The sequence below is a fragment of the Giraffa tippelskirchi genome, chromosome 11, assembly GCF_054371585.1.
Source record: "Giraffa tippelskirchi isolate mGirTip1 chromosome 11, T2T-mGirTip1v1.2.pri, whole genome shotgun sequence".
NCBI lineage: Eukaryota > Metazoa > Chordata > Mammalia > Artiodactyla > Giraffidae > Giraffa > Giraffa tippelskirchi.
Genome location: NC_137285.1, coordinates 37,922,260 through 37,950,004, shown reverse-complemented (window position 1 = coordinate 37,950,004; position 27,745 = coordinate 37,922,260). Strand labels below are relative to the sequence as shown.

Sequence of the window (27,745 nt, the reverse complement as noted above, 5' to 3'; positions counted from 1 at the left end):
TTAATAGATTTTTAAAATATTTGTTCTTTCTCTAATCTTCAAGGAGCTTTGCTGCTATTATTTCTATTCTACTGCTTTTTTTTTTTTTTGCTATCACTTTGCTTTACATATTCATTTACTATATTGTAAAACAAAGTTATGGGTGCCAGCCAGTAGCTCAGACGGTAAAGCATCTGCCTGCAATGAAGGAGACCTGGTTTGATCCCTGGGTTGGGAAGATCCCCTGGAGAAGGAAATGGCAACCCACTCCAGTATTCTTGCCTGGAAAATCCCATGGACTGAGGAACCTGGCGGGCTACAGTCCGTGGCGTCGGAAAGAATTGGACATGACTGAGCAACTAACATACACACACACAAAACAAAGTTGTAGACTTTTCTCTCTGCTTATACAGGAACACCATAATTCTCTATTTATGCTGCCAGGTTCCCAGTGTAGCACTAATTCTGGTTTTTGGCTGCCTCCGTTCCTTTCTACAGGGTTTGCTTTGAGTACCACCCAAGGACAGTATTAACCTCAGAGCTGTCCCAGACTGATTCTCAGCTCTCAGTCCTCTCTCTCATTCCCTAAGTAGGCTGGGAGAAGGAACTTCTTTTGCCTGATGTTTGGGTATATACCACAGGAAATGACTTTTTCATTTTTTTGGCTTTTAGCAAATTTCTTTTCTGAGATTCTTCGGGATCTAATATTTTCTGAGCCACACTGCTCAAGACCACAAGAACAGTTTCTCTCATATATCAAATTAGGACTTATTCTTTGAGCTTTACCAGTGACACCAGTGAGATATCATCTCTTGAACACTCTGACCTGTATAAAGGATTGTGTTTCTTTCTTCACGTTAGCTCTTTAGATGGCTTTTAGATAAATGTGTTCTACTTCCAGAACATGAACAGAATTTCATGACCTGTCCTTTGTGCATCTCATCCCAATTCATGTTATTTTTCTGTCCCACCATAACCCCGTATCTAATTTTTCTCACCTATTTTACCTTTATTTTGTACTGGAGATAATTTTGTCAGCTTCCATTAAAACTTTATAGAATATAATAATGTATATAAATTATATTTAAACAAAGAAATTCAACAAAGGATCTTCTGAGGGAAGCTTCTAGTTTAGCTCAGTTCAGTCGCTCAGTCATCACCAACTCTTTGCAACCCCATGAACCGCAGCACACCAGGCCTCTCTATCCATCACCAACTTCCAGAGTTTACCCAAACTCATGTCCATTGAGTCGGTGATGCCATCCAACCATCTCATCCTCTGTCATCCCCTTCTCCTCCTGCCCTCAATCTTTCCCAGCATCAGGGTCTTTTCAAATAAATCAGTTCTTAGCATCAGGTGGCCAAAGTATTGTAGTTTCAGCTTCAGCATCAGTCCTTCCAATGAACACCCACAACTGATCTCTTTAGGATGGACTGGTTGGGTCTCCTTGCAGTCCAAGGGATTCGCAAGAGTCTTCTCCAACAGCTCAGTTCAAAAGCATCACTACTTAGGCGCTCAGCTTTCTTTATAGTCCAACTCTTCACATCCTTACATGAATACTGGAAAAACCATAGCCTTGACTAGATGGACCTTTGTTGACAAAGTAATGTCTCTGCTTTATAATATGCTGTCTAGGTCGGTCATAATTTTCCTTCCAAGGAGTAACTGTCTTTTAATTTCATGGGTGCAGTCACCATCTGCAGTGATTTTGGAGTCCAAAAAAATAAAGTCTCTCACTGTTTCCATTGTTCCTCATCTATTTGCCATGAAGTGATGGGACCAGATGCCATGATATTAGTTTTCTGAATGTTGAGCTTTAAGCCAACTTTTTTCCTCTCCTCTCTCACTTTCATCAAGAAGCTCCTTAGTTCTTCTTCACTTTCTGCCACAAGGGTGGTGTCATCTGCATATCTGAGGCTATTGATATTTCTCCCAGCAATCTCAATTCCAGCTTGTGCTTCTTCCAGCCTAGGGTTTCTCATGATGTACTCTGCATATAAGTTAAATGAGCAGGGTGACAATATATAGCCTTGACGTACTCCTTTTCCTATTTGGAACCAGTCTGTTGTTCCATGTCCAGTTTTAACTGTTGCTTCCTGACCTGCATACAAGTTTCTTAAGAGGCAGGTCAGGTGGTGTGTTATTCCCAATTCTTTCAGAATTTTCCACAGTTTGTTGTGATCCACACAGTCAAAGGCTTTGGCATAGTCAATAAAGCAGAAATAGATGTTTTTCTGGAATTCTCTTGCTTTTGCGATGATCCAGAGGATGTTGGCAATTTGCTCTCTGGTTCCTCTGACTTTTCTAAAACCAGCTTAAACATCTGGAAGTTCACGATTCACATATCGCTGAAGCCTAGCTTTGAGAATTTTGAGCATTACTTTACTAGTGTGTGAGATGAGGGCAATTGTGTGGTAGTTTGAGCATTCTTTGGCATTGCCTTTCTTTGGGATTGGAATGAAAACTGACCATTTCCTGTTCTGTGGCCACTGCTGAGTTTTCCAAATTTGCTGGTATATTGAATGCAACACTTTCACAGCATCATCTTCTAGGATTTTAAACAGCTCAACTGGAATTCCATCACCTCCACTGGCTTTGTTTGTAGTGTTGCTTCCTAAGGCCCACTTGGCTTCACATTCCAGGTTGTTTGGCTCTACATGAGTGATCACACCATTGTAATTATCTGGGTCATGAAGATCTATTTTGTACAGTTCTTCTGTGTGTTCTTGCCACCTTTTCTTAATATCTTCTGCTTCTGTTAGGTCCGTACCATTTCTGTCCTTTATTGAGCCCATCTTTGCATGAAATGTTCTCTTGGTATCTCTAATTTTCCTGAAGAGATCTCTAGTCTTTCACATTCTATTCTTTTCCTCTATTTATTTGCATTGATCGCTGAGGAAGGCTTTCTTATCTCTCCTTGCTATTCTTTGGAACTCTGCATTCAAATGGGTATATCTTTCCTTTCCTCCTTTCTTTTTCATTTCTCTTCTTTTCACAGCTATTTGTAAGGCCTCCTCAGACAGCCATTTTGCTTTTTTGCATTTCTTTTCCGTGGGGATTGTCTTGATCCCTGTCTACTGTACAATGTCACGAACCTCTGTCCATAGTTAATCCGGCACTCTGTCTATGAGATCTAGTCCCTTAAATCTATTTCTCACTTCCACTGTATAATCATAAGGGATTTGATTTAGGTCATACCTGATAGGTCTAGTGGTTTTCCCCACTTTCTTCGATTTAAGTCTGAATTTGGCAATAAGGAGTTCATGATCTGAGCCACAGTCAGCTCCCAGTCTTGTTTTTGCTGACTGTAGAGCTTCTCCATCTTTGGCAACAAAGAATATAATCAATCTGATTTCAGTGTTGACCATCTGGTGATGTCCACATGTAGAGTCTTCTCTTGTTTTGTTGGAAGAGGGTGTTTGCTATGACCAGTGCATTCTCTTGGCAAAACTCTATTGGCCTTTGCCCTGCTTCATTCTGTACTCTAAGTCCAAATTTGCCTGTTACTCCAGGTGTTTCTTGACTTCCTACTTTTGCATTCCAGTCCCCTATAATGAAAAGGACATCTTTTTTTGGCGTTAGTTCTAAAAGATCTTATAGGTCTTCATAGAACCTTTCAACTTCTGACAGAATGTGGTCCACTGGAGAATGGAATGGCAGACCACTTCAGTATTCTTGCCTTGAGAACCCCATGAACAGTATGAAAAGACTAAAAGATAGCACACTGAAAGATGAACACCCCAGGTCAGTAGGTACCCAGTATGCTACTGGACATCAGTGGAGAAATAACTCCAAAAAGAATGAAGGGATGGGCCAAAGCAAAAACAACACCCAGTTGTGGATGTGACTGGTAATAGAAGCAAGGTCCGATGCTGTAAAGAGCAATATTGCATAGGAACCTGGAATGTTAGGTCTATGAATCAAGGCAAATTGGAAGTGGTCAAACAGGAGATGGCAAGAGTGAACATCAACATTCTAGGAATCAGCGAACTAAAATGGACTAGAATGGGTGAATTTAACTCAGATAACCATTATATCTACTACTGTGGGCAGGAATCCCTTAGAAGAAATGGAGTAGCCATCATAGTCAACAGAAGAGTCGGAAGTGTAGTACTTTGATGCAATCTCCGAAACGACAATGATTTCTGTTCTTTTCCAAAGTAAACCATTCAATATCACAGTAATCCAAGTCTATGCCCTGACCAGTAATGCTGAAGAAACTGAAGGTTCTAGTTCAAGTAATAACAAATAATATTTAGATGTGGTTACATCAACAGTTTAGATGTTTTTAAAAGGTAACTAGATATCATACTCAGATTTGTGAACAATTTCACACCAAACTCCTTAATTTATTTTAGAAAACTTTGTGATTTCTAGATCAGGGGTTGACAGACTGAATCTAAATAAAGTTTTATTCAAACTCAGCTGCATTCATTCACTTACATAGTCTGTGGATGCTGTCACCTGTAATAGCAGAGAAAAGGAGTTGGAGCAGAGAGTATATGGCTTATAAGTCCTAAGATTTACCTTCTGGCCCATTAAAGGACACAATTTACTGACCCCTGCTCTAGGTGACTGTGTTAAACTCACTCTGTTCTTTTCAGACAGAAGTGTTGCACCTGTGCAGCGCCACCTATGGTGAGCTCAGAGGCCCGAGGTGGAAATGTGTTATGGTGTATCTGCTAAAGAAATTCCTGGCTCTGGTTTCTCCATCAGTATTAATTACAACACAGGCCTCTGGGGTCAAACATACCTACTCATCAGGGAGAGTTATTTATTTTAGAGGATGTGTGCAAACATAATTTACATATCTGTTTTTGTCTGGTGAATATCCAGACAATCTATAATAGATTTGTTCCATAAAACAATTCCCATGTACACTGAGAAAATATTCAATTTTCCTAATGGACTCACAAAGTATAGTTCCTATATTTGAGATATTCTTCTGTTTTTAAAAAGTGAATTAAATTTGTCGGGGGACCAAAAATTCCCTAGTAGAAACAAAATGGACAACCTCTGTTTTGATCAGCTTAATCCAACGACATATCTCAAAAAAGCAAAGCCATCTTTTTCCACCCGTATCACATGTGTCTGTCTGCCTGTTTGGGAAGGGGCTATGAAATCTAAGGGGAGTTATTATGTTACTGATGAAAAGCTCCAATCTGTAACACATATGTGCATTTCGGTATATAGTATCTGCTTATTTTCATTAAATTGCATTAAATGCTTCAGTATGTAGCAGAGTCATCTTCCTTAGGAAGCATATACTTGTGGGATTCTTTGTGGTATCCTTGGGAATCCCTTTACCATATATCCATGGCATTTTGCCTCTACTAGACTCATTCCTTCCTGTACCCTGCTATATTTATTAAGACAGGGTAATTTTTCCTTTCTTACTCTAAGATTTGCTCTTGTCCCTAAGCTACTGTTTCTGAACTGAAAACAAAGGAGGGGGGCAAGGGGTGATCTATTTGAAGAAAAAGATATAACACTAACAGAAATTACCTCATGATAACTGTTTTCTTACTTAAAGATAGAGACAGAATTTTTCTCTAACTTTCCCCCAAAACTACTATGCATTAGACCTAAGCTAAGGCTTGAAGTAGCGGAACAAAGAAATCTGATATTTTCCAAGCTGAGGTAATTTCACCAGTTACACTTATTCACCATATTAGGCAAATGGAAGTGGATAATAACTTGTTTCTTTTATAAGGTTTTATTCTCTGTTACAAGGCATACAAGTCTGTATATGAACTTTAAAAAAGTAGTTGATTTTAAAATTTCCTCTTTTAACATGCATTGTTTCTGTCATTAGTGGAAAAAATAAATGCAAATGTACCTTCACACTTAAATATTATTTTATTTTATAACTTTGCTTTTGTAAGCATTTGTTAGCATAGAGGTGTTTTCCTTTTCAGTTATTTTATGTTAATCATCCATTTTTATAATAAGATAGCCATGTCCCAGACACATAGTAGATGCTAAATAAAGTTTCTGTTTAATCAAACTGAACTTTAAGTCCCTCAATCTATTTTATTTCCAAGTTTTCCACTTTGTTAGCTAAACATCATCATCCTGTTCATTTTGAGGACAAGCAACTCATTTTTTTAAAATATGAAAAATCAAAGATAAAAGCTGTTATTTATTTTTTTTTGAACACCGAAAGGCAAGTGAGATGTCAGAAAAAATTATTCTAGATGAAATTCAATTATTGCTTGTCAGTTTCAAATGTAAATATCTGGAGGATATTTGCTACCTATACAGAAAAACAACAGCAAAAACACTCTGGATGGGTGGCGGGCACATGGCATATGGGATACATAGGTGTAATCAGTAAAGAATCTGAAACTCTGGAAATAAGTGTAGAACTTAATGAGACTGTTTTTTCTAATTTGGATGAGTCATTATGACAAGCAAACTCACATTTACAGTTTAAAAGCTTGTGTTTACACTCAGTCAAGGATTGCAGCGGCTTTGTCACTTCCTACACCTAGTGGCGAATCTGAGGAAAGGGGCAGTGATGGCAGTCGCAGAGCTCACCTGGAGACACTCATTAGTCACACGCATACCCGGCCTTGTGTTTTCTTCCACCCTGCTTTTGGAGGAGGAGGACCTGCATCGGACAGCAGGAGAGGGAAGAATTTCTTTCCAACTCTAGGTGCTTGTGGCTATTTTGAAGCAAATCAGCAGTTCCTATCAAATTACACAGAAGTAAAATATGTATTGAAGTAGCATTTGTTTTTATTTATAGGCAATGCCTCTTAAAATAACTCACTTATGTAAAAAAGATAATTCAGAATATGTTGCCATCAGTAGTGCTAACAATAAAATTAGTAGCATAATAATAGTGTGTATATCAGGAACTATTCTAAGCAATTTATACATAATTAACTTGTTTAATCATCAATACTTCACCAGTCTGGCCTGTTGTTGTTCAGTCGCTAACTCTTTGCGACCCCATAGACTGCAGCACGCCAGACTTCCCTGTCCTTCACTATCTCCTGGAGTTTGCTCAAACTCATATCCAGTCTGAGGCTAAGTAAGGTTAAATAATTTACCCAGGGTCACACAAAATGGATAAATAATCTTGTCTCCAGATCCAAGCCATCTCCCCAAAGTCATGTTAAAATAAGCATATATGTAATTGGAGGTCTCAGATTTTTGTCAACATCCCAGTAGCATTAGCAGGAAGCACTTCTTCTATTACAGAAGAGGAATTCAAAATACATTTGCTTCATTGTATTAGTCTCATCATGTTTGAGAGGCTGTGGGCTGTATGTAGTAGTTCAAAGCAGTTCAGCTAGGATTTTGAACCTTGGATTAGAGGCCTTGGGAGTTACATACTGTCTCTCTCTCTCTGCTTTACATTCCTATTTTACTTTTTTCTTTTTAATGGCAATAGTGATAGTACCTACCTTATAGAATCATCCTGATGATTAAATGAACTAATGTGTGTAAAGTGTATAGATTATGAAGCACTATAGATGCACTATATAGATGTTACTGATTATTATGATTATGGCTTTTGTGAGTTGAATTGTTTTACCCAAAAATATATTGAACTTCTAATTCCCAGTGAATGTGATTGTATTTGGAAATGGGGTCTTTGCAGATATAAACTGATATAAGGTCACACTGGATTAAGGTGACACCAGGACTGGTATCCTTATAGGAAGAGAGAGATTTGAAGACACAGAGAGACATAGAGAACAAGCCAGGTGATAACAAAGGCAGTGATTAGAGTTGTGTTTCCACAAGCCAAGAAATGTCAGGATTGCAAACCAGAAACTAGGAAGAGACAAGGAAGGATTTTTTCCCTTTAGAAGGAGCAGGGCGCTGCCAGCATTTCGATTGTGGATTTCACTCTAGAACTGTGAAGATGATGATAAAGATGATTTCTTAGTCTTAGGTTGAAATTTATTAATTATGTCAGAAATCTCTATTGTCTTTTCTACATTAGACATCAAAGTAGTCTAAAATTATATGATTTAAATGGATTTATTAAATGTGGCTTCCCAGGTGGCTCAGTGGTGAAGAATCCGCCTGCCAATGCAGTAGATGCAGGAGATGTGGGTTTGATCCCTGGGTTGGGAAGATCCTCTGGAGAAGGAAATAGCAACCCACTCCAGTAATCCCAGTATGCCTGGGAAATCCCATGGGCAGAGGCGCCTGGTGGGCTACAGTCCATAGGATCGCAAAAGACTCAGACACAATTTAGTGACTGAGAACACACACACAAACTCATTACAAACCTTAAACATTTTAGAATCATAATGTAATATCTGGAAGTGAAAGTGATGTATTTAAATTTGAAGTTGTTCACACAGGGTCACTAGAGATGTAGAGGTGAGCAAGGGCATTATAGAAGTAGAGATGATGCAAGTATTTTGAACTGGTTCCCACATCATATGTCACAGATGGCAATTATCAGTCTATCACTCTGAGAAACCACCCGAAGAATTAAACTAATAGGAATTCAGCACATATTTCTGGAGGTTAATGTCATTTTGAGATCTGGAAATTCATTTTATTACTTGATTTATCCTGGTTAAATTATTTTAAAGATTTATTTTCTCATCCATGTATCAGGAATGTGTTTTCTGATGCTCATTCCCAGAGAAAGGGCAGTGAAAAGTCCTGGCAAAGCTTATGACTTGTGCAGAATTGTAATATTATAAATTAAATGTTGTGATTTAAATTTGACTATCTGATGATATGACTTCATGCATTCCAGACCTGAGAATGAGTTCATGTTCTCTTCTGGGCCATGACAAAAGAGAAGTATTTTGTCCATGTGGAAGAATAGGGAGAAATAAACTATTTTTATGTTATGGAGCAGAGTCACTACCATATACTTCTATTATATCCAAGCCAGTGTGTGCTGTGAGGTGTATTTGTATATCACTTGGTCTGTCCTCAGAAAAACACATTGAAATTCTCAGTTGGTTATTAGATTAAGCAAAATGCATGGTATGAAAACAGATAGAATGAAAAAAATAAAGATGACTACATTGATAGGAATATTTTTTATCCCTGTTGTGAGCTATATTTCTTTGAATTCAGCCATCAGGGTCAAAGGTTATTACATCAAAATTTTAAATTTTAGAAAGATGGAAATGACAAATTACACATAGTATAGTGTGTATGTGTTTGTGTGCACATTATCAAATTGTTCTAAAATCAATATTGTAAGTTGATCTGTGCCATTAGAGAAAAGCTCTAATTCAATCTGGTAACAAAGCAATGTTTTCTTTTGAAATAAAAAATAGAATATTACTCTCATTTTTTCCTCAGTGTCAATTCAGATTTTATAATAATGATAAGCCATTTGAAATTAAATCAGGCAGACTAAACTCCTCGAAAATTAATTTTACCAGAAAATATCTAAAAATAAAAATATACGAAATCATGTAAATCTATGGAAAAACATGCTCACTATTTTCTGATTGTTTTTTTAAAGAGACACACTAAGGAGTATAATAGCTACACTGTTAATTCGGTTCTGCCAAATATTATATTCGTTACATACTTGTCCTCTTCTTACTCTTTACAAATCTACTCTTCCACATGAATAGAGAAATGACAGCCATGGCTTATCCATTCCTTCCTACTAAACCATTTACCAAGTCCTGATACATGCAAAACATTAGGGAAAATATGTAAGACAACCAAGAGAACTGGTATTCATTCAAGAGGTTTTTATAGGGGCATATAAAGCAATCCTTCTAGATGTGGACAGATGATTCCGTTTCTTGGGTTGGTTTAGACGATGCAGGTGATCTTTCCCTGGCTACACGTGAACGCATGTTCAGTTGCTCAGTCAAGTCCAACTCTTTGTGACACCATGGACTACAGCCTGCCAGGCTCCTCTGCCCATGGAATTTTCCAGGCAAGAATATTGGAGCGGGTTGCCATTTCCTACTCCAGGGAATCTTTCTGAACCAGAGATCAAAACCCATGTCTCCTACGTTGGCAGGCAGATTCTTTACCACTGAGTCACAAAGAAAGTCCTTCCCTGCTGTCTCTCCTTCCAAAGCTCTTATCTCTTTGGAGTTCACCAATCTGGGAAACAAGGGCAGAGACACATCCTCTCACTTCATGGAGAAGATATAGGGACTGCCGTGAGCTTCAAGTACAATACATGCTACCAAGCACACATGTTTAGCGGCTTGTTAGGAAAACCATAGTTAAGAGATTGCAGTGGTCTCAAGTTCCCTGGCCGTCCAGTGGTTAGGACTCGATGTTTTTACTACTTTGGTGGCCCAGGTTTAATCCCTGGTCAAAGAACTAAGATTCTACAAGCTGTGGCCAAAAATTTAAAAGAAGTAATTGTATTGATCTCAAACCATCTCAAAATGGTCTCTAGAATTTGGGTCTTTGATCAAACTTATAATTTTGCCTTTTACTTTTTATATTTTAGATGGTTTGATTCTTATGGGATTTTTAAAAATCTGAAGCTGGTTTTATTAACCAATCTGAAAATTAGGTCTCTAGGAATTAAAGAGAGTGCTCTGTACTTTCATATGAAGATGATAAAAGTCAGAATATACATTTTAAATTACTTTTAAACTAAAATATTCTGTTAGTTTTCTAGGGCTGCCTTAACAGAGTAATATAGGCTGGGTGGCTTAAACAAAATAAATGTGTGTGCTCCCAAGTTTGGAGACTTAATGTCTGAGATCATGGTGTTGGCAAGTTTGGTATCTTCTGAGGCCTCTCTCCTTGACTTGCAGATGACTGCCTTCTCACTGAGCCCTCTGTCCCTGTGAACTGTGTCCTAAACTCTTCTCAGAAGGACACTAGTCATATTGATTGAATAAAGGCCCACTCTAATGACTTTTTTGACTTACTTGCCTCCTTAAAGACCCTGTCTCAAATACAATTACGTTCTGGGTTACTCGTGGGTCAGGGCTTCAATAAAGCAATTTTGAGGGGATACAAGTCATCCCGTAACAAAGGTGTAACTTAAAACATTCAAAAATGACTAGAAAGTTAACTTTAGCAGCTACAGTGCAAACCTAAATACACTTGTCTAGGATGAAAGATGAAATAAAACTTTCTAAAATGTTAAGTTTAATCAGATATAAAATCTGTAGCTAATTAGTTTAACTAGACTGATACCTTTCCTGAAAACCTTCCAAAACTGTAAAGACAGAGGGGTAAAGACTTGGAGTTCAAGTCTCCTCACAGCACAGGCACCTACTAGGTGCTGGTGCTGAGAACCCCTACAAGATGAGCAGAAACTAACACAACGTTGTAAAGCAACTATTTGTTGTCTGTTTGCTCAGTCGTGTCCTACTCTTTGTGACCCCATGAATTGTAGCCCACCTAGCTTCTCTGTCCATGGGATTTTGCAGTCAAGAATGCTGGAGTGGTTGTCATTTCTTTCTCCAGGGGATCTTCCCAAAGCAGGGATTGAACCCACACCTCTTTCATTGGAAGGTGGGTTCTTTACCACTGAGCTACCTGGGTAGTCACTGTGCCTAATAAAAAGAAATTAAACAAACAAAAAACTATAAAGGACCTACTCAAGACAAAAATCAATTTCTCATAATATCTTATCTTTTCAAATTTCCAAAACCTACCAACTGAATAGCCCTTGTTTGCCTATAGAGAGAACTTTTAAAATGACATGCAATGTTATTTAAGTAATTTCCTCTTGCCTCATATTTTGAGAGATATTCACTCTTCATGTAATCTATAACCAGTCACAGTGATTACTTGAGCTGCTTTATATCAATAATTATCCTTTTCAATATAAGATGCAAATAAAGCACTTGTTCTTTAAAGTTGAACTTTCTTCCTAAGAATGGGGTCATTCTTAAGGACAGAAAAAGGAACAAAAGAATAGTAGTATGTGGTAGGATACTCTTTTGTCTCCCAAATGCTTCAACTGCCCACTGGGAACGGTTTTAGGGCAGTACAATTATAGAATTTAATTTTTAAAAATTATTGCTTTGATCTATATTAAATTGGAAAAAAAAACTCCTGGGTGGAATAATTTAGGCTAATTTCTGTTATCTGATTTTTTTTTTTAATGATGCATTGTGTAAGAAAGAAGAATAAGGCATTAACACCAAGTGCCTAAGTGCATGTGTGTTTGGTGGTGGAGGTGGTTGTTGCAGTGGGTTTTGAGATGTCTGAGAGATTGCTGGGGAATATTGGTGGTGGAATGAGAAGGAGCAAGGTAGGAAGAAGGAGTAGAATTGAGAAAAATTGAGAATGGGACACTGGACAAAATATCTACTCAAGTGCATTATTTCAGACCAGCTCTTTAATCATGCTGACATAGGAGTGCCAGATGCTTTATTGAACCCTCTTTTTTGTGTTTGAGAGTTTCAAAAATCTCTTCTCCAATTGCTGCCTAAGGAATCATGTAAATTTTAATCAGTTATACCACTCAAGATTAGGCCTAATCATTAAAAAATTTTTTTAAAGATACTTTGTGAATACACAAAGAGAAGAGTAATAATCAGACATTGTTCTTCGCTTTATTTGAAATACAGATATTAAACAAACCCAACACTATCATTTTGCTCTCAAAATTCTTAATAGCCTTTCATAAGGCTACTTTCTCCATCATATTTTTAAATGCTTTCATACTTTGTTGCACTCTCCTTTTGGCATTTTAGACACATTACTGTTTTCTTACTAGAGAGAGTTTATTCTATATACATTATTTTAAATTATATTTTAATAATATATAAAGTAACAGGACTTTTTCCTCAAATAGGTTTGTTATCAGAGAGGCCATTCAGCTATCAAAGACTGCAATCAGATGTGCACTCGATATTGATCTAACTTGCTCTGTAATGATGAGATGCTCTGGAAACGACTTGGAGATTAGAAGGTGGACTCTGGGAAGGTGGATCCTGATGGACTCTAAAAGCATGAAGGCTGTTATCTTTTTGTTGCTAGTTAGTGGGATACTAGTTAGTGGGAGCCACTGTCGAAAATAAGCAGCAGTATGAAGAAGGATGGCTGTCCTGCGAAGCCCAAGCTTTTAGTGCCTATGGGGTGAGTCAGTTCAGTTCAGTCACTCAGTCATGTCTGACTCTTTGCGACCCCATGAATTGTACCACGCCAGGCCTCCCTGTCCATCACCAACTCCCGGAGTCCACCCAAACTCATGTCCATCGAGTCAGTGATGCCATCCAGCCATCTCATCCTTTGTTGTCCCCTTCTCCTCCTGCCCTCAATCCTTCCCAGCATCAGGGTCTTTTCCAAGGAGTCAACTCTTTGCATGAGTTGGCCAAAGTATTGGAGTTTCAGCTTCAACATCAGACCTTCCAATGAACACCCAGGACTGATCTCCTTTAGGATGGACTGGTTGGATCTCCTTGCAGTCCAAGGGATTCTCAAGAGTCTTCTCCAACACCACAGTTAAAAAGCATCAGTTCTTCAGTGCTCAGCTTTCTTCACTGTCCAACTCTCACATCCATACATGACTACTGGAAAAACCATAGCTTTGACTAGACGGACCTTTGTTGGCAAAGTAATGTCTCTGCTTTTAAATGTGCTATCTACGTTGGTCATAACTTTCTTTCCAAGGAGTAAGGGTCTTTTAATTTCATGGCTGCAATCACCATCAGCAGTGATTTTCGAGCCCCAAAAAATAAAGTCTGATGCTGTTTCCACTGTTTCCCCATCTATTTCCCATAAAGTGATGGGACCAGATGCCATGATCTTAGTTTTCTGAATGTTGAGCTTTAAGCCAACTTTTTCACTCTCCTCTTTCACCTTCATCAAGAGGCTCTTTAGTTCATCACTTTCTGCCATAAGGGTGGTGTCATCCGCATATCTGAGGTTATTGATATTTCTCCCAGCAATCTTGATTCCAGCTTGTGTTTCTTCCAGCCCAGCGTTTCTCATGATGTACTCTGCATATAAGTTAAATAAGCAGGGTGACAATATATAGTCTTGACGTACTCCTTTTCCTACATGGAACCAGTCTGTTGTTCCATGTCCAGTTCTAACTGTTGCTTCCTGACCTGCATACAGGTTTCTCAAGAGGCAGGTCAGATGGTCTGGTGTTCCCATCTCTTTCAGAATTGTCCACAGTTTATTGTGATCCACAGAGTCAAAGGCTTTGTCATAGTCAATAAAGCAGAAATAGATGTTTTTCTGGAACTCAGCCAAGAGGAGCTACCCCACACTCAAGGTCAGGGGTGGCAGCTGAGAGGAGCTGCCTATGGGGTGAAGCTTGTGAGAATCAAGGTAATACACCTCCCTGATGGGGTCAGAGGTAAAGTAGTTGTAGGAGGTGCATGCAACCATGCCCGTGTTTGGGGAAGCAAACACTGCACACTTTAGTTGCTGGGGTTACAGCAACTAATATAGAGTTTCTGCTTTCCAAACCTTTAGTTTGGTCAGAAAGAAAACAGTAATATTCTAAAAGCAATGCAAGGGCACCAGAAGTTAGTATTAAAGCGAAAAAAACTTTTAAAAACAGAGAATTAGTCATTTTAAAGTTGAATGTCTGCCAATGTTTGTTTTTAAAGTTTCACCTTAAATAGTATATGTTCCAAACTGTATTCAGGAATAGAATTAGTATTCATACCAATTGTTTAATTTGAAAGAATGGTTTTTTTGTATGTTTTAAAAAGTCTATAATGGCATTCTTTGTTTCTCAGTTTTCAGTGCCAGAACAGAGAACTAATTTGCTTGGTGGGAAGGCAAGCCACCTTACTCTCCAGTAGATGTTAATTACTTGAAGGCAAAAAACAGGAGTTTTTAACTTGGGCCTAGAACTTTCCAGAAGTTATTAGCTGAATGATGTGTTGATGTAAGTGTTTTAGGGAAGAGATTGTAACTCTTACTAGATTTTCAAAATAATGACCCCTAATTAATAAGTAACATTCACTTTGGAGGATAATGAGAAATAACTGCCAAGCTTTCAAATTCTATTTTAGTGATAAAAACATTATAGTGACTAATATTAGTTTTGCTAACCCTTTGTCCCTAAGATCTGTTTTACACTGTCTTCAAATAAGTCCAACTTTTCCTCGTCTTTATTTCTGGAATTCCCTTTTCTTAACTAAAATGTTGCATTTTCCATTATGTCTGCCTACTTCCCAGAATATCAAAGTCATTTTTCATTTCAACACTCTTCTCTAAATTTAATTTCCACAACATTCTACTTTATAATATTCTGGCCATACTCACTAAATCTTTTAACAATACTATGTATTTCAAGGTCAAACTACAACTGCTATTCATTTCTTCTAAAAGAAGAGCTAAGAAGTAAAATTTTAGATGTTTTTACTTATTATACAAATTTAATAATCACATCCTGTAGAGTAATGCATTAAGTTATAAATGGCATTTTTCCTAGTCTTAGGTTGTATTAATTAATGTATTAATGTTTTGACCTCTATCTTTGGCTTAAGCCATTGTCATCTCTAGAGCCCCGTTTTGAAATACAATGCACATTTTTAGTGTGCCTTGTTTTAATTTTCTTCTAATATGTTTGGGATATGACAGGTTTAAAATCTATGTGTTGTAAATTTTTTTTCAAACAGCCATTTATATTCATGAACTCCACCAACTTTGTACTGCAGTGCCTTTTAAAATGTTTATTAAAAACTTCTTTGCAATATTCAATTTCAAAATTCAGTTAACTATTGAAAATAATTACTTCTTCTATAGTGAATTTGTTTTACTCCTTTATCATGATTTCTTCAGCTAATCACTACAAATATCTAAATATATATCAAATATGTATGTATTTAATATAGACTTGCATAGATATATTTAGATATAAGACCTAGCAACTAAACAGTGACAAGATATTTTAATATATTTATGTAAATACAAATAGGTATAAATATTTAGAAATTAACAACAGTATGAGCCATCTTAGGCTTGTGTGTCTTCCCTGAATGGTACTTTGTTTTTTACAAAAAAGTAATTATAAGAACATTCAGCAACTTAAGAGATTTGTAAGGACTGAAAGAAGTAATTTCCCAAGCATAATTGTAGAAAAATGCAACTCGATTATTTTGTGATGTATTAATATAAAATATATTAAATCTGGCAATCACTTCATTTATAGTATAATACTTTACTGGTTATTAAAGAGTCTCCAATGAATGATTATTTCTTAGTTTTCACACAAACAACTGAATAATAATAGAAATCTATACATTTATAGAAACTAATGTACTCAATATCCCAGAATTAACTTGATTGATATTCAAGCACCTATGCAAATACCACTGGAGGAAAGTGAACTGTAGTGTACTTTCTAAATTTTTTTAGCAGAGCTTCAGGATCTTAGTTCCCCAACCAAGTATGTAACACATGTCCTCCACAGTGGAAGCTCCGAATTCTAACCCCAGATGGCCAGGGAAGTCCCAGTGGACTTTTGAATATAATAAAATCAACCATAGTTTCTCTTTTTGTTTTTAATTTTTCCTCATGATTTCACATAAAAATTATTTTTCAATAAGGCTATTTAATGATGATAGACACTGGGTAAAGCAGGACATATTTGATGTTAATACTAATCAATTAAATTGCATTTCCATAGGGCATGAATCAAGAAACAGATTTTCTATAAGTCCTTAACATTGCGTGTTGTTATTGTTGTTCAGTCGCTATGTCATTTCTGACTCTTTGTGACCCCATGGACTGCAACACACCAGGCTTCCCTGTCCTTCACTATCTCCCTGAGTAATTTCAGCCAATTCTTCCACATTTCTTAAAATTACAAAGTCGAATATGCCTTTACATAATATATCTTAATCTTTATTGCTGGTTATTCTCCGTGTTGCAGGACGGATTACACAGAAATGTGTAGGATTACAGTCATGGATGAGGTAACTTAGAAGCTGTAATAAAACATTACATTCAGTAACACCAATGAAGACACAGTAAGCTTTTCTTTCCATTTAAAAATGTCACCTAGTACAATTATTCTGAAATGCAGAAAACTTCCGTGTTAGAATGCTTTCTAATTTTCCTTCAGGTCATCACTTCTATCATCAGAATAAGAGCCCAAGAATTGAGTCAGAGACAAGAGGAAATGAAGATAATTGTAACCCAGTTTATATGTCAGGTTTGTAGTGCCAAATGCTTTACAAGCTTTTTACATGTGTTCTGGTTCTCTGCTAATGCAGCTACAATATCTCCAGGGCCTTTAACATCCTTTCTTTCATCTCTCAAGTGGCCCATAAATGATGGTTAGGAGAACACAGGGTAAAAAAAAAAAAAATCACCAGAGGGGTTTTCTAGTCATTCTTTCCAGTTTGATCATTTAAAACAAATTCTTTTTCCTTTAAATTGGTTCTACATAACTTAGAGAAACAGTTTAAATTTTTACAGAATCCCACAAGCTAACCAAATATCTAAAAAAGTTCCAATTACTCTTCAGGTACTGATAGTGATTTTCAGGGACCCACAGGTAGAGACAAGGACATTCTTGTCTTGGGTGTTTTATAGGCAAGTGGGATGTAAGCTTTCCTCTTTCTCCCCCATCAGCGATGATAATAAGCCTAAAAATGGACTCAGCTTCAATTAGGGATGGTTTAATCGACCTGCTGTTGAGTCAGCCCTGATTTTCTTGTCACAGATTTTAGCTACAACATTTAGAGTGTCTGAAAATGTTGCTTTTTACAATGTGTGTGAAAACTGGGTGAGCTCTAGCCCTCCAGAGCTGCTGAACTCACACACATCGCACAGTAGGTTTACCCTCCTCAGAGAAAGAACCTTTCTTTCAGTGCACGATCTACTTACTCTTAAATATCACAATAGTTGTGTTTGGTAGCTTGCTTTCTTTTTTTTGTCTGTTTGTTTCATTGTTTTGCCTTCATATGTTAAAGTTAAAATTCAGCAAAACAAATGACTGTTAAAATTCAAAGGCGTTTGAAGACCTATAATTCAGTAATGAAAAATCAGTATATAGATTATTTTTTTTTCATATGAATGCAAGTTTCATGACCTGGAAACTGGACACTAAACACTTGGTCTGATTTCGTTGATGGGATTTCTTTGCACAACTATACCAGACTTCAAAAAATCCAGTCAAATATATACATACACATAGTAAAAACTAAGCTATTTCTTCTTTTTAAGAAACTAAATATATTTTTTATTATACACAGAATACACAAATCTCATTATTGCTCACTATTTTTTTTTTAAATTCTAAACATATTATCCATAAAACCACTTCAATTGTTTGCTTATTTCAATGTAAGCCCTGCCCCTCCCCACCAAAATGCTAAGAGAAACAAATGAATAATGGAATGTTCTGTATCAGCTACCTGTGACTATACAAAAATCATCTTGCAATTTTAGTGGCCTGAAAAGGAGTTATGTATTATTGCTCATGAGTATACAGACCAGCAAGGCAATCACTCTAGTCCAGGACTAGCTCCTTTCTCCTCTGTGGTTTGCTGTCGGTCACCTTGGTAACTCTGCTTCTGAAAGTTTGCTGGATGTTGGTTGGGGCTCCCTGTTTCTCTCTTCCGCTAGTTTAGGTTTATTCATCTACTGACTGAACAGGATTCCAGAAAATGAAGCTCTTTTGAAAGTACAGCTTGAGAACGTTGTAGGCTCCCTGTGAATCAGACTCAAATTCATTCTAATAGCCAAATCCACAATTATTTAGGAGACAGGTCTTGCCCTCTGGATTTACTCATGGCAGCCTTGGCCACGTCACAAGGCTATGGGACAAGAATCTTAAGTTTCTTAGAAACCCTTTTATCTAGCTTAGAGGGATGCCTTGGAACTGATTTAAGTCTTAATAAAGGGTTTTATAATAATACACCCGATTTGATCTTGTCCTCAAAACTTGTTTTATGTTGGAGTCCATGCTAGTTGGGAAGACAGAATATAAGAAGCAATTTTATTTTTATTTATTTCTTTTTTAGATCCCTCTAAATTTTTCTTGAAAACTGATCAGGTCTTTCTCTAGTTTAAAGATTAACAAACTAAGAGCTTCAGGCCATATTTAGCCCACTTCCTGTTTTTGTATGAACTCTGAGCTAAGACTGTTAAATTTTCTCTTTTTTTATGGTTAAAAACAATCAAAGAAAGGATAACACTTTGTGATACATGCATAATTTATTATATTCACATTTCAGTGTCCACAAATAGGGTTTTTTGCAGCACAGCCACACTCATTTATTTACGTATTAGCTCTGTTTTTGCACTGCAACAGCAGAAAAGAATAGTTGGGACAGACTGAATAGTCACAAAGTTACTATCTTTACAGAAAAAGTTTGCTGACCTCTGCTCTAATTCTGATTGTTCCTGTACTACCTGATGATATGCTGCTAAAAGGAGTCAACTAACACTTTTCAACACTTTGTCTGAAAATTATTTCCCCATTCAATGCTTATCATTTTATTAGGAACATACCTATCAGTATGTGTTTCGGTATAGTCTTGTCAAATATTTTGTTAGTTTATAACATGAGGCTCTGCTTTTCCAGCCTCCAATAGCGATCTCCCACCAATCTTCCAACCTACATGAAATTGCTGTGTTTCCATTGTCTGCTCCCTGCTTTGCTCTTAAACCAGAGTCTTATATTTTAAGTCAATAGCATCCACTTCTATATACCAATTTCTGTATCAATCATTTCTTACAGTTTAAGAAATAAACACAAAATTCTGTGGCTTAAAACAAAAAGGACTTATTATTGATCCTGAGTCTATGAGTCAATTGGGCAGTTGCACTGATCTTGCCTGGGCTTGTTTGTGTATCTGAAATCAACTTGTAGGCTGGTTGGTCTAAAATGATATTTATTACAGATCTCTTATGGCTGGCTGTTGGCTGGTCCAGTGGGAGAGATTGGGCCATCAGCCTCTTGTCCTTAATCAGATGACCCTAGGCCTGTCCACATAATCATGGTAGGGACACAAAAGAATGAGTGGAAGCATGCAAGGTTTCTTGAGATATGGACTAGGAATTAGCACCCCATAGCTTCTTCCACAAAAGTTAACAAAAGCAACCCAGCTCAAATTTAATAAATGGGGAAATAAATTAGACATCTTGATGAAATAATCATACTACCTACAATACTCTTTTAAGAAACTTTTCATACACAGAGTATACAGGCATACAGAGCATGCAAGCAAATTTGTGTTTGCTAACAGTCTTCAATTCTGAATATATTATGCATAAAAGAAGAATCAATCATTCTATCTTTTCCAGTCCTGACACTGTAATGATGACAAATGAAAAATGAAATGCTCTCCACAGGTTATTTGCAATGATGAAGATGATATTCAGCTAAAGAATTGGGGAAAGGGCATGTAAAATAACCAAAGAGATATAAATCCAGGTAACTCAGAGTACTTTTTCATCCTTCTTAAGTGATCAGCCTAGAAGCTGTTCCTCTATATTTTAGGATTCCCCACTCTACTCTTAGTTCCGCTATGCAATTGTGCTAAGTCACTTCAGTCATGTCCAACTCTTCGTGACCCCATGGACTATAGCCCACCAAGCTCCTCTGTCCATGGCATTTTCCAGGCAAGAATACTGGAGTGGGTTGCCTTGCCCTCCTCCAGGGGATCTTCCCAACCCGGGGGTTGAACCCATGTTTCTTACGTCACCTGCATCGACAGGTGGATTCTTTACCACTAGCACCACTTGGGAAGATGCTCTTTACTCTGTTGCTAGTTATGTCTTGAATGTATTTTTTATATTCCTTTTCCTCAGGATTGTTTTCTTTTGGTAGGTATCACTGTCATAAAAAATAGTAGGTAACATAGCTTTACCATCTCTCATTATTTTCCACAATTTTGTGTCTAAGTACTAACACTAGGGGATTTATCTTTACTAATTGGTGTAACTCATTGCTCAGAGTAGGGTCTGAAGGTTTGAACATTGACTGCAGGCTTCCCGGCTCAGAAACTAGTGGTCTGTAAGACTCTTCCTTATGCATTTTCGCTGTTTTCATACTATTAAAATACAAGAGGAAGAAGGATGTGTTTTGACTTGAATCATTTGGGGTTATCAGATAAAGAGACAAAAAAAACTAAACATGCGTTTTATGTCTGCCTTGTGAAACTCAGGACAAATTTCCTACTGCGAATGTTAGGACACTCCTTGTCTAGAAAAATAGAGAATCAGAAACCTAGGATCAAATAGTAAGTAGATCTAATGGGCTTTTACAAGTGGTTTTCTTGAAAGGTCGCAGTGTTTATTTTGTTAGCTTCTGATGGTATTGTTTCCTTGAAGCATAGAATTGTCACCAAGCTGGAAGAATTATTTTCCTTTCCTAGAGACTCTTATGGGGAGCTTTGTCTGGGGTTTGTATGGTGGCTGCAAAGGCACCTGAGACTAAGAGAGAATCTTTCCTCCAAACATAAGATAAGAGAGAGGCAAAAGTTTTTACAATATGTTTTGTATCACTGCCAACACAAGGGAAAGTATCCAAAGAGTTAGACTTTTCAAAAGAGGTTCTTTTTATAGAGTGCCTTATTTAAAACTTATTTTTCTGTAATCAGAGATTTACCCTCTTTAGAAGAGGATCGTGCTCTGGGGTCATCTCCACCTCCTACTTATAAGAGTGAAACGTGGTTCCCTTTTTACTCAAGTGCTGAGTCCTACTCATTTCCAGTGATATCCTCAGACAGTCCTGCTCTCTGATTTTTTTAAAAATTATGTACTTACGTAAATTTAAGCCTACTTTTTCAAGCAGAATTAGTGAGATTTTGCGTGTCAGTGTGGAACAGCCTCCAACTTCTGGATGGAGCCATACTTTCTCCAGAGTCTGGTATTCATTGGTTACTTTAAAAAGACCCAGCAGATATGTTTATAATTTCCAGTATCTGAGGCCAGATCACCTCTCTGTGTTGGGTGTTTCCAGACTAGTCTTTGCAAATGAAGTGGAAACAGTGATAGGATTTATAATTCTCCTTTGTGAGTTACCTCAGACATAGGAAGTGGGCATGTGAACTGACCTTCCTATCCTATTCCATATGTACTTTCCCTCTAGTCTAATTCAGTAACATATGCATTCAGTTAGCTGCTTCATCTCAATTCCCTCATCTCCCTACCCGTCCTTACACAAACCTTAATCTGCAAGGTCATCAGACTCTTGGAAAAACGACTGTGAATAATTAATTTATCAATTCTAGGTGCAATTTGTGAAGTTCATTGGATTCTTAAGAACTTAAATGTGATTTATGAGCCTATTTATTCATAATTTTTATCAGCTTCTTCAAATACATACTAGTAGGTATAGAGCCACATTCATTTTTCCTACTCTTCATTCAGTTCAGTTCAGTTCAGTTGCTCAGTCATGTCCAATTCTTTGTGACCCCAAGGACTGCAGCATGCCAGGCTTCCCTGTCCTTCACAAACTCCCAGAGCTTGCTCAAACTCATGGCCATCAAGTCTGTGATGCCATCCAACCGTCTCATCCTCTGTCATCCCCTTCTCTTGCCTTCAATCTTTCCCAGCATCAGGATCTTTTCAAATGAGTCTGCTCTTCACATCAGGTGGCCATAGTATTGGAGCTTCAGCTTCAGCATCAGTCCTTCCAATGAATATTCAGAGCTGATTTCCTTTAGGATTGACTTGTTTGATCTCCTTGCCGTTCAAGGGACTCTCAAGAGTCTTCTCCAACACCACAGTTCAAAAGTATCAGTTCTTCAGGGCTCAGCTTTCTTTATGGTCCAACTTTCACATTCATACATGACTACTGGAAAAAAAATAATTTTGACTAGATGGACCTTTGTTGACAAAGTAATGTCTCTGTTTTTTTAATATGCTGTCTAGCTTTGTCATTGCTTTTCTTCCAAGGAGCAAGTGTCTTTTAATTTCATGGCTGCAGTCACCATCTGCAGTGATTTTGGAGCCCAAGAAAGTAAAGTCTCTCACTGTGTCCATTCTTTCCCCATCTATTTGCCATGAAGTGATGGGACCGTATGCCATGATTTTCGTTTTTTGAATGTTCAGTTTTAAGCCAACTTTTTCACTCTCCTCTTGCACGTTCATCAAGAGGCTTGTCAGTTCCTCTTTGCTTTCTGCCATAGGGGTGGTGTTATCTGCATATCTGAGGTTATTGATACTTCTCCCAGCAATCTTGATTCCAGCTTATGCTTCATCCAGCCCAGCATTTCGCATGATGTACTCTGCATATAAGTTAAATAAGCACAGTGACACTATGCAGTGACAGTGTACAGCCTTGATGTACTTCTTTCCCAGTTTGGAAGCAGTCCCTTGTTCCATATCTGGTTCTGTTTCTTCTTGACCTGCATACATATTTCTCAGGAGGCAGGTAAGGTGTTCTGGTATTTCCATCTCTTTAAAAATTTTCTGCAGATTGTTGTGATTCACACAGTCAAAGGTTTTAGCATGGTCAGTAAAGCAGAAGTAGATGTTTTTCTGGAACTCTCTTGCTTTTTCTATGATCCAGTGGATGTTGGCAATTTTATCTCTGGTTCCTCTGCCTTTTCTAAAACCAGCCTAAACATCTGGAAGTTCATTGTTCACCTATTGCTGAAGCCTGGCTTGGAGAATTTTGAGCATTATTTTACTAGTGTGTGAGATAAGTGTAATTGTGTGGTAGTTTGAGTGTTCTTTGGCATTGCCTTTCTTTGGGATTGGAATGAAAACTGACCTTTTCCAGTCTTGTGGCCACTGCTGAGTTTTCCAAATCTGCTGGCATATCGAGTGCAGCACTTTCAAAGCATCATCTCTTAGGACTTGAAATAGCTCAGCTGGAATTCCATCACCTCCAGTAGCTTTGTTTGTAGTGATGCTTTCTAAGGCCCACTTGACTTCGGACTCCAGCACCTGGCTCTAGGTGAGTGATCACACCATCGTGGTTATATGGGTCATGAAGATCTTTTTTTGTATAGTTCTTCTGTGTTTCGTTGCTACCTTTCCTTAATATCTTCTGCTTCTGTTAGGTCCATACTATTTCTGTCCTTTATTGTGCCCATCTTTGCATGAAATGTTCCCTTGGTATCTCTAATTATCTTGAAGAGATCTCTAGTCATTCCCATATTACTGTTTTCCTCTATTTATTTGCATTGATCACTGAGGAAACCTTTCTTATCTCTCCTTGCTATTCTTTGGAACTCTGCATTCAGATGGGTATGGGTATAGCTTTCCTTTTCCCCTTTGCCTTTCATTTCTCTTCTTTTCTCAGCTATTTGTAAGACCTCCTCAGACAACCATCTTGCCTTTTTGCATTTCTTTTTCTTGGGGATGGTCTTGATCACTGCCTCCTGTACAATGTCATGAACCTCTGTCAATAATTCTTCAGGCACTCTGTCTGTCAGATCTAATCCCTGAATCTATTTGTCACTTCCACTGTATAATTGTAAGCAATTTAATTTAGGCCATACCTGAATGATATAGTGGTTTTAAATAGCCAAGAGTTTGTAATTTTGTGACACCACTGTATATAAAGCTTTAAAGTTACTTAGAAGAAAGGAATTAATTACTATATCAGATCAAAGTTTTCTAAAAGTTTTCTGGCAAGCTTATTGACAATCCTAAGCTCAAGAACTTTTTTTAAAAGTTAGATAAAACAACAATAGAAGCATTAGTATTTTTTCTTGTAGCCATTTTATTTAAACATTAGCTTTTTTAAAGTATAATTGTCTAATAAGAATGTACATTTCACAAGTATATAGATTGATGAATTTTCACAAATTGAACACACCTGTGTAACCAGCATCCCTGTCAATAAACAGAACAGTCCTAACATCAGGAACACCTTCTGCTCATGCTTCCTTCCAGAGGGTAGTATTTTTGAGGGAAAAAATTCTAACATGGGAGGAAATGTGAGGGCACCTGATACCCATCTGAGTTTTATTTTCTTCATCTGTAAAATGAGTAGAACAATAAATATGCTGAAAAACTGCTTCATTGAGTGTGATTGTCTCTATGAAAACACGTTTTAAACCACAGCAAGCTGCACAAATGAACGGTATTATTTTAATTTTCTGTTACTATGAAGTGCCCATTGCAGAGTTCACCTTGGAAAAATGATCAGACTTGGCCCAAACCGAGGGAGTGTTGCTGGGGAGTGCCCGCGGACTGCCTTCCAATAGACCTCTTAGAGTCTCGTTACCTTGGTAGATTTGCCTGGCTCCAAGTCTGGCCCTCAGCCCTTCCAGATTTTGAAACCTAGTTGTCTATTTCTAAAGGGCCTCGTGATATTAAATAAGCTTGAGAGACTGGTTTTAAAAGTCAAAGCCCTGATTTATTAATTTACAATGAGGGGACCAGGCCCTGGAATCCTCAGACCAGAACATTCTCTCCCTGTTGGTATTCCTTTGGGGAAGCTTTGCTGTATCCACTAACTTGCTCAGTGAGTATGGTTTCAGAATAAGAATGAGGTGACAGGAAGCTCCTCCTCTGCTTTGTGATCTTGGTTCACTCCTCACTTGTACTGATGCAACTCTGAACTTTTACTATTCTCTTCAGACCAACTCAGCTGCCAACTCAATGAGAAAGCACTCTGAACCCTCCAGCTTCCAAAATAAATCCTATAAACATTTCCCCCCTGGAAAAATCCTGTGTACTTAGTGTTATTATCACAGAGGTTGATGAGAATAAGACACTTACAGGATTTAGGGCTCTCAATTGAAAAAAAAAAAAAAATGAGTCATAAGTCCTATACAGGCTCACCTGCCTTGCAAGCTCTTGGACCTAGTTCCCCTCCCTCTCTTCTGGCAGAGGTATGTGTGCCTAGCTGGAGCATCCAGAGACAATTGGATTTCCCCTGCCTTCTTGACTTCTATGTGGTAATTCTGAATGCTTACTTCTGAAGTTCACCTTCTTTCTTTTGTATAAGTAGCAGAGGAAGGTAGAAGTTCCCCCACCAGAGACACGTGGGTAACTGAGATGGAAGTTTACACTCCTGAAGGTCAATGCTGACCATCAGTACTGTAGAAGTTAAGACCACTTCTCCTGCTGCTGTTTAGTCACTTAGTCATGTCTGACTCTTTGCTATGCCATGGACTGTAACCCACTAGGCTCCTCTGTCCATGGGATTTCCCAGGCAAGAATACTGAAGTGGGTCGCCATTTCCTTCTCTCCAGAGGATCTTCCCATCTCAGGGATCCAGCCAGAGTCTCCTGGCTGGCAGGCAGATTCTTTACCACTGGGAAGCCACCTGGGAAGCCCGGTCACTTCTCATATCCAGCACTTAAGTTTTTCATTTCTTTTTTTATGTCTGGATTGATCGATTCTAAGCCCTTGAGCTCATAACTGACAATATTGACAATAATTTTAATGTGTTTCAGGTGAACCTCATACTTGTAAGGTATTCATTTCTTATTAATTTAGTTGACACATTTTAAATATTTAAATCTGAGAGAATCATAAAACTGACTTAATATTTGATCGTGCAAGCATTTTCCTCCACTCTTGATTTTTTAAATTTGGAAACAGAATGTTACTCAGGATAATTTGATATATGTTATGTCAGCAATTTTTAAAAAGAGACTTCTGTTGCTGTAAAAACTGGCAGACACCAAACAGACAAAGTCTCAGAATAATTGATAAGGACAACAGAAGTAAGAATTTTGACTCCCAGTAGGCAAACCACCTGTATAAACAACACTTCTAACTTCAATTTGAGTTGCTGGCTTCAGAACACTCAATTATTTAGGACATTCAAAAGATTTCACTAATGAAAGAAATAGCTTACAGGCCTGAATTACAAAGGGTTTTTTTTTTTATCATCAAAGATTAGGTTTTAGTAACAAGTATTGTCATTGGTATGCTTTTCTATCAGAACTAGAGCCCTTCCATTTTAATGTATTAATCATGTTTTTGTATTCAGAATGTTTTAACACTATTTTGCTTTGAAATCTTCAGTCATTCATTTTTATTGACCAAATCTAAAAAGACAGAAAATGACCATCCAGATATTTTCACATTCCTCTGCATTACCATCCAGACAGTATCTTCTGGTTTTAATCCCTTTGGGATTTAAGAATTAGTTTGAATTAGAGAGGTGAACTACACGTACAATGTTCTCTTTTTGCATTAATATGCATTGCATAGTTTGTTATTACAATGAACTGACTTACAGAATTCCTGACCCATATTGAAAGGGACAATAATATTTTGTTTGGTATTGTTTTACTGAAGAGTTGAAAATTAAATTATTTTTAAGTACATGTTTAACCTTAGTACAGCTTTCAATTTATAGAAAATTGTAAGGATCAAAGAGTTACCATATTTCTGTACCCATTTCCCCTTATTAGTAATATCTTACATTAATATAGTACTTTTGTTACAATTAAGAAGCCAATATTCATGTTATTATGAACTAAAACCGATAATTTATTCAGATTAGTTTTTGCCTAATATTCTTTCTGTGTTCCAGGATTCCATCTAGGACGCCACCCTAGGTTTACTCATCATGTACCCTGAGGCTCCTCATGACTGTGATAGTTTCTCAGATGTTCCTTCCTTGTCTTTGATGACCTTGACAGCTTGAGGAGCACTGGTTAGTTATTTTGAAGGATGTCTCTGAATAAGAATTGGTCTGATGTTTTTTCCTCATGGTTATACTAGGGTTATGGAGTTTGAGGGAGAAGACCACAGAAGTAAAGTACCATTTTCATCAGACCTTATCAAAGATACATGAATTATCTCTGTTAATATTGGTCTTAAGCACCTGGTGAAGGCAATGTTTCTCATGGTTCTCCATTGAAAAGTTTCTGTCCCTCTCTTCACCATTCCACAGTCTTCTTTGGAAGGAAGTCACTATGTGTAGCCCTCATGGAAGGAGTGGAGAGTTATGCCTCACCTCCTTGAGGGCACAATATCTACACATAT

At 37.5% G+C, this 27,745-nt stretch overlaps 1 protein-coding gene across 1 annotated transcript in view; it reads left to right on the top strand.

Moving 5' to 3' along the window:
* The window catches only part of LOC145525355 (uncharacterized), a 337,940-nt gene that overhangs the window by 193,228 nt on the left and 116,967 nt on the right, over positions 1-27,745 (top strand). The window contains exon 6 of the mRNA XM_081538152.1: positions 16,950-17,039. Within this exon, the coding sequence (XP_081394278.1) occupies positions 16,950-17,039 (90 nt within the window). The remainder of the gene's footprint in view (positions 1-16,949; positions 17,040-27,745) is intronic.